This window comes from Haliotis cracherodii, unplaced genomic scaffold (genome assembly GCF_022045235.1).
Source record: "Haliotis cracherodii isolate W230 unplaced genomic scaffold, xgHalCrac1.p SCAF_9, whole genome shotgun sequence".
Classification (NCBI taxonomy): Eukaryota; Metazoa; Mollusca; class Gastropoda; order Lepetellida; family Haliotidae; genus Haliotis; species Haliotis cracherodii.
Window position 1 is genome coordinate 6,866,726 of NW_027266343.1, and position 19,688 is coordinate 6,886,413.

Here is a 19,688-nt window from a genome sequence, read left to right on the forward strand (position 1 = left end):
AGTCGCTATCTATCTATCTATCTATCTATCTATCTATCTATCTATCTTTTTCTCTCCCTCTCTTTCTTTCTGTCTCTCTCCTCTTTCTCCTTCAATCTCTTTCTCTCTCTCTCCTCTTTCTCTATCAATCTCTCTCTCTCTCTCTCTCTCTCTCTCTCTCTCTCTCTCTCTCTCTCTCCTCTTTCTCTATCAATCTCTTTTTTTCTCTTTCTCCTCTTACTCTGTCAATCTGTTTCTCTCTCTCCCCTTTCTCTCTCTATCTCTTTCTCTCTCTCTCTCTCTCCCCTTTCTCCCTCTATCTCTCTTTATCTCCACCTCTCTCTCTCCTCTTTCTCTCTCTATCTCTTTCTCTCTCTCCTTCTCTCTCCCCTTTCTCTCTCTATCTCTTTCTCTCTCTCCTTCTCTCTCCCCTTTCTCTCTCTATCTCTCGTTATCTCCACCTCTCTCTCTCCTCTTTCTCTCTATCTCTTTCTCTCTCTCCTTCTCTCTCCCCTTTCTCTCTCTATCTCTCTTTATCTCCACCTCTCTCTCTCCTCTTTCTCTATCAATCTCTTTCTCTCTCTATCTCTCTTTATCTCCCTCTCTCTCTCCTCTTTCTTTATCAATCTCTTTCTCTTTCTATCTCTTATTACTCAGAAAACCACAATAGGTGTGAATACACATATTCATATTATATGATAAAGTTCATATACTATTTGTACGGCAAGATAGCATTTGACAATTGTAATGAAATGTATTGTATGAACTTTTCTATATTTCAATGTATTTAAACTTTGAATTGTGAAAACAATTTAGGGTAGTTTGTTAACCTGGGTCATGTAAATGCAGTAACCATTGAAACGTTGTTTCTATTTCTGTAAAGGTACGAACAGGTGAAAATGTACTGAAATTCGTCTCCTATTATTTGGCGATTACATAGCTTATATAACTCTCACGTATCTTGGGATATTCAACAATCGGCCGGTTCCAATAGGTTGTTTATTACTCATGTTTTATCGCCAAGGAGTTGTTTGTTTATTGTTGAACGCCACACTCAGCAATATTCCAGCTATATGACGGCGGTCTGCAAATAATCGAGTGAGTCGCCTCTTACGACAAGCATGGGTTGCTGAAGACCTATTCTCAACCCGGATCTCGCCAAGGGGTAGGCAGCTTTTATACAATGGGGAATCTTTTATAACTTTATTGTATTGACCTTAGGAGAGTTACACTTCACTCTGCCATGCTTGTAGGTATTGATGGGGTTGGGGTTAGGGTTGAGTGTATTGTCCCCACTGCATTGACATACCAGGGCGACAAGGCCATCAATGTTTTCTGTATCAACAGGGCTTTGTCTTTGCTCCCGACATTATGTTACAGGGTTTGGGTGTCAGCAACGGCGATATCAAGGTAGGTTTGGAAATCACCCAAGCCTTCTCGGGACTGATACTCGGTCCATACTGCACAGCAAAAATGCATAATATTAATTTAAAATATCAGATTTTAATGATTATAACTAAATACAAACATGGTCTCAAACGTTGGAAGGGTTTTTAGTTGACTTTACATTATAACCTTGAATAAGTTTTATAATATCACCGATGTTTATAAAAAAAAGACCTTCAATAAAAGCAAAACAGGTTCACAGTGGGTCAGCGACTGTTTTCAGTCAAACGGTTTGATAACTTTTGTAATGTTTCTGTCAAATCCAATTTTAAGAGTGTACTTTTTTTGCCCGGCATTGTATGCAAATGTTTTCATTTAAATGGTTTTATTCATGATCGAATGAACAAATGAAACCAATTAGATTTAACGAAGACGTCACTTGGAGGCTGCTCACCCGACTACAGCAAGGGGCCGTCCATATGTCTGTAATATGTCCGTCTGAATGTCTGTATGTCCGTCCATCTGTATGTCCGACCGTCCGTGTGCCTATATGTCCGTCCTCTGTATGTATGTCCATCTGGATGTCTGTATGTCCGTCCTTTTGTGTGTCAGTATGTCCGTCCGTCCGTGTGTCTGTATGTCCGTCCGTCCGTGTGTCTGTATGTCTGTCCGTCCGTGTGTCTGTATATACGTCCGTCTGTATGTCTGTCTAAATGTCTGTATGTCCGTCCGTCTGTACGACCCTCCGTCTGTATGTATCCGTCCGTGTGTCTGTATGTCTGTCTAAATGTCTGTATGTCCGTCCGTCTGTATGACTCTCCGTCTGTATGTATCCGTCCGTGTGTCCGTCTAAATGTCTGTATATTTGTATGTCTGTATGTCCGTCCGTCTGTATGCCTGTCCGTCTGTATGACTCTCCGAATAAATGTCTGTCCGTCTGTATGTCCGTCCGTGTGTATGTATGCCCGTCTGTCTGTATGTCTGTCGGTCTGTATGTCTGTATGTCCGTCCGTCTGTATGTCTGTGCCTACATTGGTCACACCAACACAGGTTCACCTGGGTCGTCCGGGGTTTTGAAATCGAACACAAGCACTAACACCTGCTTTACTAGGGGATTAGTACACGCCATAGAAAGTATAGCCATTGCTCGTTAAGGGCCCGCTATCTAACTGACGAGTCGTCGGCATGTATATATAAACCCGTAAACGACCGGTACAGAGAGCATGACGTCATAATGTTTGTCACGTTACAACCGATGCTGTTTGCACGTTTTAAAGTGGGCGAAATATTTCATAACTTCTTCCCAACCTTCTATGATCACAGAAGATGTTTTTTTGTAATGAAACGTTCTTGGAGATCACGTCTTTCTAAGAATATCATTTTTAATGCATTACATGCCACCGGAACAGTATTAAAAATATAAGAAAAAGAAAAACAATGTTACCAGCCAGACACAACGGAAGGAATTTAACATTGAAACCGTTGACTGGAGAATCGTTTTGTAAACGTGGGTGTAAGGACATACGTGACTAACTTCTTTTTTTATTTCAAAGTGAATCAGTACAGGTATTGTCCGTCGAGTAACTGTGTTGTAGTCCCCCGTGGAGATCCGGTTTGGAATTGATCTACAGCAACCCGTACTTGTAGGAGGCGATTATGCTTGTCGTAAGAGGTGACTATGCTTGTCGTAAGAGACGACTATGCTTGTCGTAAGAGGTGACTATGCTTGTCGTAAGAGACGACTATGCTTGTCGTAAGAGGTGACTATGCTTGTCGTAAGAGACGACTATACTTGTCGTAAGAGGTGACTATGCTTGTCGTAAGAGACGAATATACTTGTCGTAAGAGGCGACTATGCTTGTCGTAAGAGGCGACTATGCTTGTCGTAAGAGGCGACTATGCTTGTCGTAAGAGGCGACTATGCTTGTCGTAAGAGGCGACTATGCCTGTCGTAAGAGACGACTATGCTTGTCGTAAGAGGCGACTATGCTTGTCGTAAGAGGCGACTATGCTTGTCGTAAGAGGCGACTATGCCTGTCGTAAGAGACGACTATGCTTGTCGTAAGAGGTGACTATGCTTGGCGTAAAAGGCGACTAACGGGATCGGGTGGTCAGGCCCGCTGACTTGATTGATGCATGTCATCATATCCCGATTGCGTAGATCGATGCTCACGGTGTCAATCACTGGATTGTCTGGTCCAGACTCGATTATTTACAGACCGCCGTCATCTAGCTGGAATATTGCCGAGTGCGGCGTAAAACAACAAACAAACCAGACAATAGTGTTGTTGAAAATAAATGGAAGTTATTGGCTGTTTGTCGTTTATACTTACATTTGAGGTATTGCTTAATTATATTCCAACAAAGAACGGTAAATCTGGCGATAATTATACTTTATACATTCTGGTAACTTCGTCATATTTATTATATCAATTTTTAAGTAGATCTGTGTGTAGCAAATACGTATAATTTATGGGGTTTTGTGTCTTGTGGACAAAATGGGCTGATATTGTATATGTGTATGAAGTATTTTAATGCCATACATTTATTATGAACAATATGTGACGCAATGATAAAAGGACCTTTAAATGTCTTCCAATGTGAAAATATAATTTTCCTCTACCATTAAAACAGAACTTTCTTCTATTATTAAAATAACTTTCTATTATTAAATTAAAATAACTTTCCTTTACCATCAAAAAACAACTTTCGTACGCTTAGTCTAGTAAAAAATAACTTTCTTCCTTTTTACAAAATATCTTTCTTCTACTATGAAGAAATAACTTTCTCCTACAATGTAGTCTCATTATAAACAGGTGAAATGAAGTGAATGTGGAACAGCGATAGCGTAACATTCAGCACTTAAGTGCACCCGCCTGGGCTAGCGGATGTATGTACATGTGTATGAACACGACTAGCCATGTAAGTTGACCCGAATAGCGAGGGTCGCTTTGAAGACGTAGGAATTTACATAAGCCTTAAACTGAATGCGTGAACAGCACCCGCCTAAAATTTCGCAGTATTGTTTTCATTATCAGGATGCGACGATCAAACGGATATTGATCAGGATATGTGCAGATGTGGTACGTCTATTGATACTTCAAACGTCATTAATGTGTATCCTGCATTAGTGCAGTATCGCGCTTTTTTTCAAGATGTTTTTCAGTCAAGTGACGTGACTCACATTATTACTCATTATTGACATAGAAAAAGGAGTTTTTATTGACTAAATATGTTTCGATTTTTTTAACTAACCCCGTTGAGCGTATGACGTCATTCGCAATAACGACGTCAAACCACCACCACCACAGTTCTCTGTGAAATTGTCCGGAAAAAGAAGTGTCCGGATTTACGAATCATTGAAAGGGACTGAAGATCTGTGCATACAAATACATTTTCCTCAACAATGATCGCCGGGAAGCAGGGTTTCCGGACAAACGAGGTCAGGATTCACGGGGGATTCCCCTTATACTAAGTACTAATGGCAATGCCTATCAACAGATCCGCGAATATCCGGATAGAGTATAGTCTTCAGCAGCCCACGATTACCGTACGAGACTACTATGCTTGCCTTAAAAGGCGACTATGCTTGTCGTAGGCGACTAACGGTGTCGGGTGGTCAGGCTCACTGAATTGGTTGATGCATGCCATTGTATCTCAATTACGTAGATCGATGTTCATGATGTCAATCACAGGATTTTGTGGTCCCGACTTAATTGTGTACAAACCGCCGTCATATAGCTGGAATATTGCTGAGTGCGGCGTTAAACAACAAACAAACAAACAAAACACCTATCGACATAATTTGCGAGTACGGTGTCAAGGATGGCTTACACCCTTCAGTCAACAATTGTTACATTAATTAAACACCTCATATTGTAATATATCCACTATGAGACACATTGCATTAACATGTATACACGGATGCACAAGGGAATGACATTTTGTACCTTTCTATTTTGACCAGCTTTTAAAGTTATAAAAGATATTATTATTGACTTCTGTATGTAAACCTTTTATATTTAGAAAAAGGTAACAATCATGATAATTCATGACGCTACTGAAATGGCAAGTCATCCGCGGGAAATCACGAAAGCATACGGAGCGAAACTTATCTTCATGACGCAAGTTATCAAACAGGATTTGATTTTATAGCAACATTGATATCAACTACGTCAAATTTGTCAACATATAATATCCGCTATGGCTATGGGGTGTAAAACGTGTTGAAGATATAGATTGCAAATCCCTAAAATACCTTCTAGGGATGGGGTAGCCCAGCGGTTAAAGCTTTCCTTCTACATTAAGCTGACACGCCGTGATATAACTGAAATACTGTTTAAGTCGGTTCAGGCAACTCACTCACTCACTCACTGTAGATTTTACACCACAATACCCGTAACATAAACCAGTGAGTGAGTGAGTTGTGTTTAACGCCGCTTTTAACATTATTCCAGTTATATCACGGCGTGTCAGCTTAATGTGGGAGGAAAGCCCAAAGTGATGTAGGTCTAAGACGTTTACCAATTTGGTGAAACCCACGATTACGGGTATGCTGCTGACAAAGCTAGAAACGTAATCGGGTCGAACCTGGATTCGAACCCACAATCACAGGTTTCTGGCGTGCCCAAGGGACGCAACTCTGCACAGCGAATCGCGGCGCCTTAGACGGCTGGGCCATCCGTGCCTCTGGAAAATACAACGAATATATGTACACTATTTTGTTTATTTTATTCCAATTTCTTTATTGCAGTGGTAAAGTGTTGGTTGTTTTCACCATAATTGCGATATTCTTAACGACACAAGGATCTAATATCGACACTCCGCTTGTCTCGAACTACTGATAGCTCGATATAATTGCGATTGTCGAGATGCCCTAGAGATTCATTGAAGGCTGTTTGGCGTCATATTGTTTAATCGTTTCGAGAATTCATAGATTCGTTTTACATGAATGATACTGGTATCTTAAAGGGGGGCTTGGCTCTGGCAAAGTTGCAGTCCCAACATTTCACTGAAGCCGTTAAAACAGCACTTTGTGTAACTCAAATGTTATAAGGCTAGGCCAATGATTACCCAAATTACATAGAGACAATGTCTTAATTTCACACGAATGGGTGCACCTGGACCGGAGATAAGCCCATGAATAAGCAGCGGAGGTCCCCTTAATGGAGATTCAGAATTACAGAATTTCTGCGAAATGTTCCCTGTACTTCTTAACACTCTCTTATCCTCTTTAGACCGTCTCCGTGGTCTAGAGGATAGAGCGTCTGTCCGGGGAGCGGAAGGTCGGTGGTTCGATGCCTGGCCGCGTCATACCAAAAGACGTTAAGAAAAGGAATTTGTTGTTACCATGCCTGACACTCGGCATTAAGAGCTAAAACAAGAACTGCTCGGCTCGAAGTCTGTGTGCAACATGTGAGCTAGAAGCCACACACATACACACACACACGCACGCACGCACGCACGCACGCACGCACGCACGCGCGTTTATAAATAAGTACAATGATATTGAACGTGACGTTAAACCCCATTTCGCCACGACACCTCGCACTCACCATACTCTCCCTTCCAATCCGATACCTTTTCGCCTACCCCTACGTTTCCCCTTAGAGGGTAGACATTACCCGGGTCCCTATCACGAACCAGAATTTGGTAACACTATCCCATGGAAAGTCGCCCCGAGTTGCCTGAGTATACTCAACGCATTTATCTACGGGGCAGCCCGTCAAAGGCCGGAATATATTGAGGATGTGGGGAACAGTAGGGAAAACCCTTAAGTGGTAGTCATTGTTTTGGCATTGTGAAAGCACGGCGAGACGAGTAGGAGAGCTCAAGGGATTTCCTTTTGCTTTCCGGTAAAGGAACATGGAAAAGCACTGTATAAATACAATCTTAGGTAATCACCAGCAGTAAAATGGATACCCGGTAGGATGAGGTGGGTGACTACTTACCTACTAGCACCTGACAAGGCAGCTTAGGTTGTATACTCCCCGGGGAGCTAAGAGTGAAAATAGAGTGCACATGCACTGGTCCTTTGATCGGGGTAATAAATTAATGTTTAAGTATCGCTTTGGACATGCACTGAGTGTATGAAGGCTGTATATATGGCGCAACGTAAATGCACACATCATAATTATACAGTCCGAAAGAACAGTAAGGAAACAAAGAAATAACGCAACCACGTGTCATCCTTCGAACGGGCCGAACCTGATCTCAAAGGTGTGCTGTAACAAATCCGACAAGTTAGGATTAACCTACATTCTTCTTCTTCTTCTACTTCTTCTTCTGCTTCTGCTGCTTCTTCTCCCCTCCTCCTTCTCCTTCTACGTCTTCTACTTCTGCTTCTTCTTCTTCTCCCCTCCTCCTTCCCCTCCTTCATCTTCTCCTTCTGCTTCTTCTCCCCCTCCTCCTCCTTCTTCTTCTGCTTCTTCTCCCCCTCCTCCTCCCCTCCTTCTTCTTCTCCTTCTGCTTCTTCTCCTCCCCTCCTCCTCCTTCTTCTCCTTCTGCTTCCTCTCCCCCTCCTCCTCACCCTCCTTCTTCTTCTTCTCCTCCCCTCCTCCTCCCCCTCCTTCTGCTTCTTCTCCTCCCCTTCCTCCTCCCCCTCCTTCTTCTTCTTCTCCTCCCCTTCCTCCTCCCCCCTCCTTCTCCTCCTTATTCTTCTTCTTCTACTGCACTTATCTAGGTATTATAGTATCTGCTCAAATGCGGTTTATTATCATTCTCAACTTACTGGGGAGTATACAACTCAAGCTGCCCACAGACTGTCGAGGTATTTCTTTTAACGGCCACCAGGGTAAAACTATCTCAGCAAATGTGTACACGTTGCGATCATTTATTTGTATTGAATATCGAAACTGTGTGCCCAGATCCGCTGTCATTGCAAGTTTACCGTAGAAAATTGACTTAAAAAATTACGAATAATTTCAAATATTTAACATAAAAAACGGAGTGTTATCCTTTTTTTCGGAGTTGAATTTATCAGACTTTTTAATTCAAACATTGTTCAACATTTGAGAATGATTGATGCAGTGCAAGGTCATAGGTCATAAGTCATTAAGCAGTTTTTCCAATGCGTTTGTGACCTTCAGAGTGTGGGTGACTCAAACAGCAGTCGTCTCTAACGTTTTGCTAATTATTCGATTTTTCGAATTATTATAAGACGTTCCGTTGTAGAACAGACCGCCTCCGTGGTCTAGTGGTAGATCGTCCGCCCGCAGAGCGGAAGGTCTCGGGCTCGATCCCCGGCCGCGTCATACAAATAGACGTTAAAAGATGGTACTTGTTGCTACCCTGCCTGGCGTTCGACTTTAAGGGGCTAAAACAAGGAGTGGTCGGCTAAGAGTCAATATAATGTGTCTGAGTGGGGTATGCATGTTAAACTACGGCATGGTATCTCAGTGAGCTTCCACTTTAAAATCGGCATTAGTCCGGACTCGTACAAAAACAGTTACAAGTACATGCATGTTGCTATATAAGTGCAATTATGTTGAACTCCAATTTATCTCAACTCACCTTTGTAGAATACCATCACGGTCAGCGTGTTTGGAAAATTGTTTACCGATTCTCGGGGAAAAGGAAGAGATCTGTTTACAAAGGCGCTCTGCTTACCTGGTGGGCAAACACGAGTCACACCGCCCCCTCTCTTTCTCGTCAGTGAAAGACCGGGGGTTAGTTTCGCTTTCTGCATATTCACCTGATCGGTGAGGTTACCTTAATGTTAGCATTTTCTGCATGAAGAGCTCTAATTCCGTATGACCCAAGTCACGTAATAGCCATACGCCAAATAATTCAATCTTAGAGACAATTGTTGCACTTTGACGTAGTAATACGGGGCAGGAACAATATCCTTGTCGTACACCACTCCCCGATTATTTCGATCTTTGCTGTAATGTCTTTATGTTGCAACACAATATAACGTTTTAGGTATTTTTTATAATTTGTTTTAATCAGCTTTAAAATGCAGTTATTTGTGCCCAAACAAATTACATGTACTTAAAACAGTTTCTAATTACAGTGTTTCGTTGCAGTGTGTTACAACTTCAGTATTATAGCTAACACTGCTTCCTGTATAAGAATTTGATATCAGGATCCGTTGATCTTGAGTCTGAATCCCCAAATTACATCTCTTTTGTTTACAAGTGCCCATGTGTTTCACGAAACTGGTAAAGGGGGGCTTTTCTCTCACAAGCGGCTGACACGCCGAGATATAACTGAAATACTTTGCCCTGGGTTAATTTTGGGTTTTACTGATAACATTAACTTTATAGAGCGTATCGAATCTGTATGGTTGTCATCATGACGATAATACGCCTGTTAATGCGTTATTTCTTGTTCAGATACGTTACCGCCACGTGCCAAGTAGCAGCATCGCAAAGGCGTCATAGGCCATCCCCTATCAACATCCCATCCCTGCAGCGTACGCGCACCCCATGTTGTTGACTTGCGACATCTTGATATCGCGTTTTGAGAAAGTTATAATTTGAACAATATGGGAGATGGGAGGGTTTGGGTAGGTGAAGAAGGGAGCGCGGAGCACATCCGCACTCTTATCCCTGCACACAGAAACACGTGCACGTGCACATACACATTCACCCAGAACTACAGCAAATTACATATATATTTATATATATTTTCCTTCAAAGTCAGATTCGCTGTGTGAATGTATCACTCAGGAGCGATTACAACTTCAACCTTATGATCGTGCACGCATGCGTATATGTGTCATCACGCTGTCATTTCCCCTTGGCCCTAGCTACATGAAGCAAAGTGACAATTTCCCTGGGCCCCGCGCAGTAGTGATAGGTGGTATGGTAAACAACTTTAATATTGTTAAAAGCCGGTAAAACAGTTCTCGGTCCATATCATTAGTTAGTCAGTGAGTGAGTATGGTTTTGCGCCGCTTTTAGCAATAGTCCAGCAATATCAGGGCGGGGGACACCAGAAATGGGCTTCACGTATTGCACGCATGTGGGGAATCGAACCCGGGTCTTCGGCTAGACGAGCTAAGGCTTTAACCACTAGGCTACCCAACCATCCCGCTTTTCTATAAGTAAATAGTGTATCAATAATAATCGTAGTTGCTATAGTAACCGGAGCAGCATCAGTAGATACGCATCCTGTAAAGGATAAAACACTTTAAACACATACAATGGTGATGAATGCTAACAAATGTCGCCCATACAGGCTTAGATATTCATGTTTGACGAATAGCTTTTACAGCAAACATGTATGTATTAATTGCGTGTTCTTTTATTCCATTACTGACGCAACATTACATCGTAATTCTCTCCCTCACTCACAGACGGTAATTACACAAGACAACCACACCATGTACCATAAAGTCAATTTTCATTTCGTTCATACCAACAAAACTGTTCGAATCACGTCATATAATGACAAATGTTACATCCTTAAATTATTGCAGAACACAATGACGAAAGGAGGAGGGAAATGAACGAATATTCCTATATAGCTCAGCGACAATCCCCGGCATGTATATATATCATATGAGAAAGGACTCGCATACAGGTTTCAAAATATCCCATTTTCATATCCTATTGGATATTAGCCCACCCATGGCACACCTGTCTGAGGTCATGGAAAGTCCGTATTTGCGGACCCGTGAAATGAAACAAGGCGACTTGACTGATGTCGTTTGAACGGTGCGAACACGCGGATTTATATTTCCAAGGGAGATAACCGAAAACGGAGTCACGTGTTCCCCTATGTCCTGTTCATAAACTTAAACCGACACAATGGCCACGCCTTCGCGTGCTGAACATCACTGATTGGTACCGAAGAAGGTCAGAGGTGAACCCTAATAATATCAAGAAAAACCCAAATGTAATTCGGAAAGTTTCAGGTTTACACAATTTCCAAAAATATCTTTGCAGACTGTTCCGCTTTGAACACATAAATAGTCCATCTACAGAGTTGTAATTCATAACTTGTCTGCTCCCGTCTGAACTTACAACTTCAGAATATTCTTCTTAGGAACCCATTGCTGATTAGATAACTGATTCTATTTTACTTGAACGTTCTCCTCTACCAACATGGATCAGTTGATAATTTCACTTTCCCTAGCTACAGGTTGGTTAAAAGTTACTTTTTAGCAAATTAATTCCAGATTAATATTTCTATTTATTTTTATATTTCTATTTATTTTTATACATTTACTTTTTATTATTATTATTATTATTATTATTATTATTATTATTATTAATCTACGCTATTTCTGTATACACGGATTGTTTATTAATCACTTTGTTTTAATTGGCATATTCTTTCAAAATATTGATGATTAATCTTTTAAGACATAAATCAAGCAAATAAGAAATGTAACATTTCATTCGTTATACATATTCATCGCAGTTGTCAACAGCCTCACGTCAAGGTTGAGCTGACATCTTTGTGGCAATGAGGTCGATGGAGTAGTCTCCCTTTAAACGACAATATCTCTACGAAAATATTGTTTGCTATGGTTATACCTGAATTTAACCGAGTTGATATTTCTAACCAGCTTTGTTTGATTTTCAGCTGTGCTATTCTCCTCACAACTTATATCGACAGCTTTCGCCGCTCCATTGCCTCAAGGAGACGGTCGTTGGGTAAACCCGTGTGGCGGTAGTACGCCCGTCTCAGGCTTATCATTAAATCTTCCCACACCTCCGTCAAAACCAATCAATATGGAACTGACCTCACTGAAACTGATGGCTCAAACGGCAACCAGCCTCAGCGACGAGATGACCTATACTATAGTAAGTGTTACTCATATAATATTTTGACTTGAATAACTACATTAGTACAAGAATACTTGTAACTATGTAACTTCGGCATAAAAAATAAAAATTTACGGTCACATTTTTCTCTAAAGTGAGGAGGGCTGAAGCACTTAACTCACCAAAGTGATAAACGTCTAAGACCTGCATCACTTCGGACTTTCCTCTCATATCAAGCTGACCCGCCGTGCTATAAATGAAATAATGTTAAAAGCAACGTAAAAGTGAGCTACTCTGCCTTACTCTGTGGATTTGATCTGACATCAGTCTCGTGAAAAATATTTGACCGTCGAACCGTGTCGCTCGTTTTCGAGGGCATGTAACTCTTCTGGTGAACGGAGAACACTTTGATCATTCCTAATTTATTAAGTGTGGTTTGTGTTACTTTGTAGAAACCCCGAATTGGACCCTCAATAGCCTCAGAGCTCGATGCGCATGCCCCCCTTGCGGGGTTCCCCGATACAGGAGCTTCCTATACTGCTGGGATCAAGGTATGTAGTCGACATTTGGACGGGCATATTATACACGTATACACATATGTACTCTTTAGCTATGACGAACTCGATCATCGTGTGACACAGCCCGTCATCCTGGTGTTATATATAGCGATGAGAAAGAATAAGGAACTGTAAGCTAGAGAAATATAGCCTGTCACAGAAATTCCACTTTTCGTCATTCGAAATATAAATGATTCAAGAACGATAGAATGACAATTCACTGATCAAAATCGGATGTAACCCTTACGGCCAAAACGAGAATATGAACCTTTGTAATCCACTGAAACTGTTTATCCGAACTGTACGTACCATATCAAAGAAATTGTCCGTTTATTCAAATATCCAGATTAAGGAGTTTTGGCTTCAATATTATTATTACGAGGTAAGGTAACTTGAACACAACTGTACGTAGACATACCCAAAATCTGTGTCCGGAAAAGGGAGTGTTTGGGCAATCGAGGTTCGACTGAACGAGGTTTCATATAAGGAATCAAGAATTCAATTTCCCCGATGTTTTTTTTCGCAAAGACAATAAATAATAAACGTAAACATTCACAGTTTTATTTGATTGGTTACAGGTTGAGGACATGCTCTTGAAAGAAGTTGAACGCTTGTCAATGATTGGGGTTTTCCTGGAGCAAGCAAGTATGGATACATACGACTATACGGACAAAATCGAACAACTTGAAAACAAATACGTCGAAATGCTGTGTAAACTTCACATCATCTTGAAAGGACTGAAGCAGGAAGTGACGACAGCCGTGTCACGTGACATCATGTCGAGCGAATCCAGGAATCTTGATCAAATCGTTCATATCGACATGAGGAACTACCTAATCATCAGAGACGCACAACAAATTTTTGTCGCCATAGCTGAAGGAGTGGATAGTTACTTGGCGAACAACAATTTGTAACACTGCCCAAGCCCTTAATTTATTCATGCCATTGTTAAATTATTTTTTATGTATTTATATTCTTAATTTATTGAGGTATTCATGTACTTAATTTATTGATTCCATTCCATTCCATTTAACTCTCCACATGAATTTGCATAATCTGTGTTATTTGTCCTATGTTGAGACATGCCATTCAACATACAGTAAAATACGGATATAACGAACTGAAACGGAGCTCTAATTCTAGTTCGTTATAACGGTAATTCGTAACAAACATGTATACAGTATATATACAGCAATTTGCCGAGACCATAAACAACAGTTCGTTATATCCGTCAGTTCGTTATAAACATAGTTTACTGTCATGTGATCTTCAGCTGTATCCACTGCCGTCCAGTATTGTGTCCATCACGCTTACCTACTTGATGACGCATCCTGAATATTCATGCGAGTGAACACATTCGATTCATTCGTTCATGATCACGTTGCCATGACTTGATATTGTAAATATCAGAATGTTGTGTATAGAATGAAAACATTTGTTTCATGTCCCTTTCAAAACATCCAAACAGGGCCGAGCCTATATCATAAATTTATATTTATATTTTTGTTAAAAGGACGTTAATCAACAATCACATCAAACGTTTTGTTATAAAATGTTTTATCATTATTATCATTAATGAGTGGGCGGCCGATGGCCTAGTGGCTAAAGCGTTTGCTCGTCACGGCGAAGACTCGGGTTCGATTCCCGACATGGGTACAATGTGTGAAACCCATTTCTGGGGTCCCCTGCCGTGATATTGCTGGAATATTGCTAAAAGCGACGTAATACCACACTCACTCACTCACTCACTCACTCACTCACTATCATTACTGATATGGATATGGATTTTGTCTCGAGATTATATATATTTCAGCTACAGCTAGAAAATAGATATTTTTATATTTAAGAACGTGTAATCAGTTCCAAGTGTCTACACGTCAGTATCTACATTTTCATTGAATCATTACGTGTTTTTCCTGATGAAATGTTATACAAATATTTACATGTCATAATTGGTTGTAAATGTACTTCAAACATGTATTATTTATATATTTATACGTGAGAAAGTAATTTATTTCTTATGTGGAGCATGTGTGAGGAAGTAATTTATTTTAAAGTGATGTATGTATGCGTGTACGCTGGATATGCTTGTTCCATTGAAAACATCATATTGCACTCGAGCAATGGTCTCGTGTGAAATTATTTATATTTATTGAATTCATCATTTACTTGTCATTTGCCACTTAGATCTGACCATTTGTGTGCATTCTTCGAGAACGATTCCTGCAGGTGCTACATGTTTCCAATACCTACCATCGTTCCGCAGAGTAACCATATTCCAGTTGTGCATTTGTATCAGATTGAAAAGCGGGTCTTTTCCTACCTTGTACTGTTTATTGTTTATTGATTACGTATTTGTTTGTGAATTACATCGAAATCTCAGAAGTATTTATTTTTATGAATAAAAAATGAAACATGAAATAAAATGATTTTCTTTTATATGTGCTTTTAACGGAAACAAGGACCTGTGAAAAGGCACTGGAGTATAATTGATAATAGTTCAACTAGGTTCCAGAACATCGCGATCGGAACTACATTTGAACCACAATTGATTCTCGCAATACAAACTAACTAGTGTAACAGACTTGTAATTTTAATCGGACACATTGGATGAACGAATGTTGTTTTAGGTCACAGTCAGCAATATTAAAGCGACGTTTTATATCACTACAGATTCTAATGGTACAACAAATATTCGCATGTCATGTTCCTTATTTGGAACACCGATGGAACATGTGACATTTCCTGCTCAAGTGGGTTTTCCCCACATTCTATTTATAGCACACGCGCTTGACACTCGCGTTCCGCCACCATTGCCATGTGATAGCTGACGCCATACGTACTGATATATTAATTTCTAAATAAGGATAAGTTTTTAAGACTTTGATTCATGTAGAAAATGGTCCAGATACAAAATGTTGTTTTACATTGTAAAAGCCGCTTTAAATTACTGACCAGTCTCGCAGGTCGCGATTAGTCGTATTTTTCATATATTTCAGTAACAAATCTAATTGTCTTTTCGTTTGAAACAATAAAGCAAACATTTGTAGAATGGGCTATTGACCCAGATATCGGAAGTTTAACTTCTTGTTTCGCGTACGCTCTAATCGATGCAATCAGCGACCTGGACGTGGAGCATTCGTTACCACTCGTATCTTTCCGTCCCAATTCGGCTTGTCCCGGAAAGACACTGAGAGGAGCATTCGTGACCAACTCGTGTTATTCCGGGACAAGCCGAATAGCGACTCGTGCCCCTCCCGTGGCCATTTTTGCGACCGGGTTCCGTCTTAGCGCAAACGGGCATACCTAAAACAATTGTCAACTCGTTGCGTAATGGTTCACATATCTTTCCTCATATATTCTCTATATTTCAGATGCAATTAAAAGCACATCGGGACGTGCGGAATTATACAGTATGATTGAACACATTTAGCTTTGTCTTTGGTATATTTTTAGATGCAAGACATATGTAAATTCAAAAATTATATCTGAGGGATTCTTTGACGAAGAACTTGAAATCATACGCGCATTCTGATTGGTTTGTCGTATTTTCGCACATAACATTCATCGATAGGGGGACGAGTCTTCTTGCAGTTTACGGAAAGGGACGAGTGGTGACGAATGTGAGAGGAGGGGTAGCACGGGTGGCCTAATCGCCGCCGGTATTCGTATCAGATACGTATATATATGCTTTTATTCCCCCATAGGAGAGTACAAAACATGTTATAAGTTAACAGGGAAAAGGAGAGATTTGTGAATCAAGAGGCACTTTAGAAGTTGCAGGGGCGGTCGGGTAGCCTAGTGGTTAAAGCGTTCGCTCGTCACGCCGAAGACCCGGGTTCGAATCCCGACATGGGTACAATGTGTGAAGCCCATTTCTGGTGTCCCCCGCAGTGATATTGCTGGAATATTGCTAAAAGCGGCGTAAAACCAAACTCACTCACTCACTTGAGAAGTTGCACATATCATATAGTCTGATTATCACAGATATTTGGAACAGTTCTTGATCCTCATCAGACAGGGAAACAGGAGACTGACAGGACAGGAGACTGCAGAAAAGATCAGTGTCGGATCTATCTTGGAGATGGGCACTGAGTTCCACAGGACCAATGTTGATGATGTCACACCACAGCATGTCTCGATACATGCATAACGTCTCTCAATGACACAGGGCGTGTGTTAGAAGGTCGTAGCAGTGTAGACCACAGAGAAAGCAGCTGCCTTGAACATTGCCACGACTCCAGAGGGCACATTGGTGAGTGAGTGAGTGAGTATGGTTTTACGCCGCTTTTAGTAATATTCCAGCAATATCACGGCGGGGGACATCAGAAATGGGCTTCACACATTGTACCCATGTCGGGAATCGAACTTGTGTCTTCGGCGTGACGAACGAACGCTTTAACCACTAGGCCATCGACCGCCCCTGGCACATACATGAACAATGAACGCACATTATTTCTTAATGTTTTGGTGGGCTTTCGCTATGAACCAGGCTGGGTGGGTCTTTCTGGTTGAATGGATTTTCCTGAAATGTTAAAGGTCGTGATCTACAGATACTCGGGTATTCCATTCCATCTCATCGTGGTCATGAATGGATGTCTTTACAATATTCTTCCAGGAACTTTTTTATGTTGATATGGGATTAATGTTTTACGCTTGTTTGATAACTCCAACAAAATATTATAAGCAAAATGAAATTTAAATGTACAAAAATTTCTTTCATCGTGCATAAATTATACACAACTGCAATAAATTAAAACAACAAAATATTACCCAAAACGGGTTGACACAAAACGTTTATTTGAATAATTAAATATATCTCAAATTGAGAAATAGACAAACAGTTTACTTACAGAACATATAAAAACGGCATGCAGTATACTTTTGAAATATTAAATGTCCTTAACCAGTCGTTCATAAATAAATAATAATTTACAAATTTACATTTAAGTGGTCATGGATAATCACCTATATTTCTTTCACTGAATAACAGTCAGTGGCGTATGGATACAACGACGACATTATTTCTGGATAAGGTGAGGTGAGGTGAGGTGAAATGGGGTTTAACGTCGCGTCCAAGATTATTGCACTTATATAGTGACGTGCATGTACGTGTGTGTGTTTGTGTGGCTGCTTGTTCTTGTCCGGACTGATGCCGATTTATAGTGCTAGCTCACTGAGATACCATGCCGCAGTTTAACATGAATACCCTACTCAGACACGGTATACGGACTCCGAGCCGACCACTCCTTGTTTTAGCCCCTTAATGCCTAGCGCCAGACATGGTAACAACAAGTACCATCTTTTAACGTCTTTTGGTATGACGCGGCCGGGGATCGAACCCCGGAATTTCCGCTCTCCGGGCGGACGCTCTACCATTAGACCACGGAGGCGGTCTATTTCTGGATAAAAACAACATGAAAAATGACAGTGTGACAAAGTAAACTACCGGACAAAAGATAGAAAACATCCATGTTAACTGAGTGTAAAATAAACAAAGAAGAAATGGTTATTCGACGGTGATTTGTTTGAAGGTGGGACCAATGCTGTGTTTAGGACCTTACGGCGACTGTTTCAGCCAAGTAACGGTTTGATGACTTTTGTATTATTGTTTTTATCGAATCCAGTGTTCACTGATACTGCCCGGCGGATTATTAACAATAAAAATGCACGTATTGTGATTATTATGATTTTTTGTTTGTTTGTGTGTTTTTTAACGCAGCATTCAGCAATATTCCAGCTATATGACGGCGGTCTGTAAATAATCAAGTCTGAACCAGATAATCTAGTGATTGACATCAGAGCAATGCAATCGGGATACGATACACCTCTAACGACAAGCATAGTTGTCTGTTACAGTAAGTATGGGTTGCTGAAGACCTATTCTAACCGATATCTTCACGGGTCAATTATCATCTAACCTGCTGCTCTGTATAAAGGGCGGTAACTGCTGTGGTGCATTTGGGTGATGGTGAACGTGTATGAATGTAAACATCTCGCGAGATTCTCGTCTCTATCGCTAGCCACAACCACGTTAAGAGTGTCTCGTAATGACACAGTTGACATGTGTATGATCCGAATCAGGAAAGTGTTCTTCTACATACTAGTAAATAATTGTAGAAAATATTTTTTGTAGACACAACGCATATATGAACTTATTCAGGTCATGATTAATTATTAGAATTTTCCAATATCGTGGGAATGAAAAGTTTTCACAGTGTTGGTTTGCTATGCATTTATTCATATATATATATATAGGCACGGTTAATCAAAATACAATTTATAACAAAAATGTGTTTCAAGTAATGATGATAAACAATATATTGTTTGTAAATAAACACTGAATATTCTGCATACGTTAATCAGTCACAATTCATACCTTCCTAACTCTAAATTTCACTCATAAATAGCGTGTTAAATAAACTTTTTTTAAATACAGGGCATTAAGTCAGTGAGATAAGGTTTATAGTCACATCGGCTAAATTCCAGCCATATTGTGACTAATTACGTACATTTAAAGATAATTTAATGATATAAATACATATGATACTGGCATAACAGATGTAAAAATACATACGTGAGTTACATTCATCTATGTGTAACAATAAATTACGAAATATTGCATCACAACATCGCTAATAAATAACTATAATAAAAACATATCATACAAATAAGATACTTGGGCATATTCAGTCATGTTGACCGAGACAAAGATAATATGCTTCTGTAAAAACTGATAATAAAACAATCAGCACATGGGAATGACTAGATATTGATGTAAAAACAGTCAATAAATATAAACATATCTTTTGAAATAAAATAGAATTTGGCATGAAATATAAAATACTAGAATTTGTGACCCTATTTGGACGGACGGAACTCCTAAACGTGTTGAAAGATCAGGAGAAGGAATGATGGCGTTTGGAATCTCGTCGCTTGTCACATGACTCAATAATGAAACCGAGGCTCTGAACTGTCATGTGACAAAGACAAGGAGGGCTCAGATCAGAGATAGAAAACTGAACTATTGGTAGCCAGCTCGCATCAA

The 19,688-nt window shown here is 40.3% G+C and overlaps 2 protein-coding genes across 2 annotated transcripts; one reads left to right on the forward strand and one right to left on the reverse strand.

The window, feature by feature from the left end:
* Nucleotides 1-7,149: 7,149 nt before the first annotated feature.
* On the reverse strand, nucleotides 7,150-8,893 carry LOC139453077 (uncharacterized). Its single transcript, XM_071234700.1, has 3 exons — nucleotides 8,878-8,893; nucleotides 7,624-8,043; nucleotides 7,150-7,241 (listed from the first exon to the last, which is right to left on the reverse strand). The coding sequence occupies exons 1-3, from the start codon at nucleotides 8,891-8,893 to the stop codon at nucleotides 7,150-7,152; spliced, it is 528 nt and encodes a 175-aa protein (XP_071090801.1).
* A 2,474-nt stretch (nucleotides 8,894-11,367) lies between these two features.
* On the forward strand, nucleotides 11,368-13,554 carry LOC139451662 (uncharacterized). Its single transcript, XM_071232982.1, has 4 exons — nucleotides 11,368-11,454; nucleotides 11,902-12,122; nucleotides 12,536-12,634; nucleotides 13,219-13,554. Exons 1-4 carry the CDS (start codon nucleotides 11,418-11,420, stop codon nucleotides 13,552-13,554), a joined length of 693 nt encoding a protein of 230 aa, XP_071089083.1. The 5' UTR covers nucleotides 11,368-11,417.
* Nucleotides 13,555-19,688: the final 6,134 nt, after the last annotated feature.

Coding starts and splice junctions, on each gene's coding strand:
- LOC139453077 (XM_071234700.1), bottom strand. Junction 7,242..7,623: donor AGTAGAAGAAGAAGAAGAAT/GTAGGTTAATCC, acceptor GTATTTATACAG/TGCTTTTCCATGTTCCTTTA.
- LOC139451662 (XM_071232982.1), top strand. CDS start 11,418: ATGGATCAGTTGATAATTTCACTTTCCCTAGCTACAG. Junction 11,455..11,901: donor TTCACTTTCCCTAGCTACAG/GTTGGTTAAAAG, acceptor TTTGATTTTCAG/CTGTGCTATTCTCCTCACAA. Junction 12,123..12,535: donor ACGAGATGACCTATACTATA/GTAAGTGTTACT, acceptor GTTACTTTGTAG/AAACCCCGAATTGGACCCTC.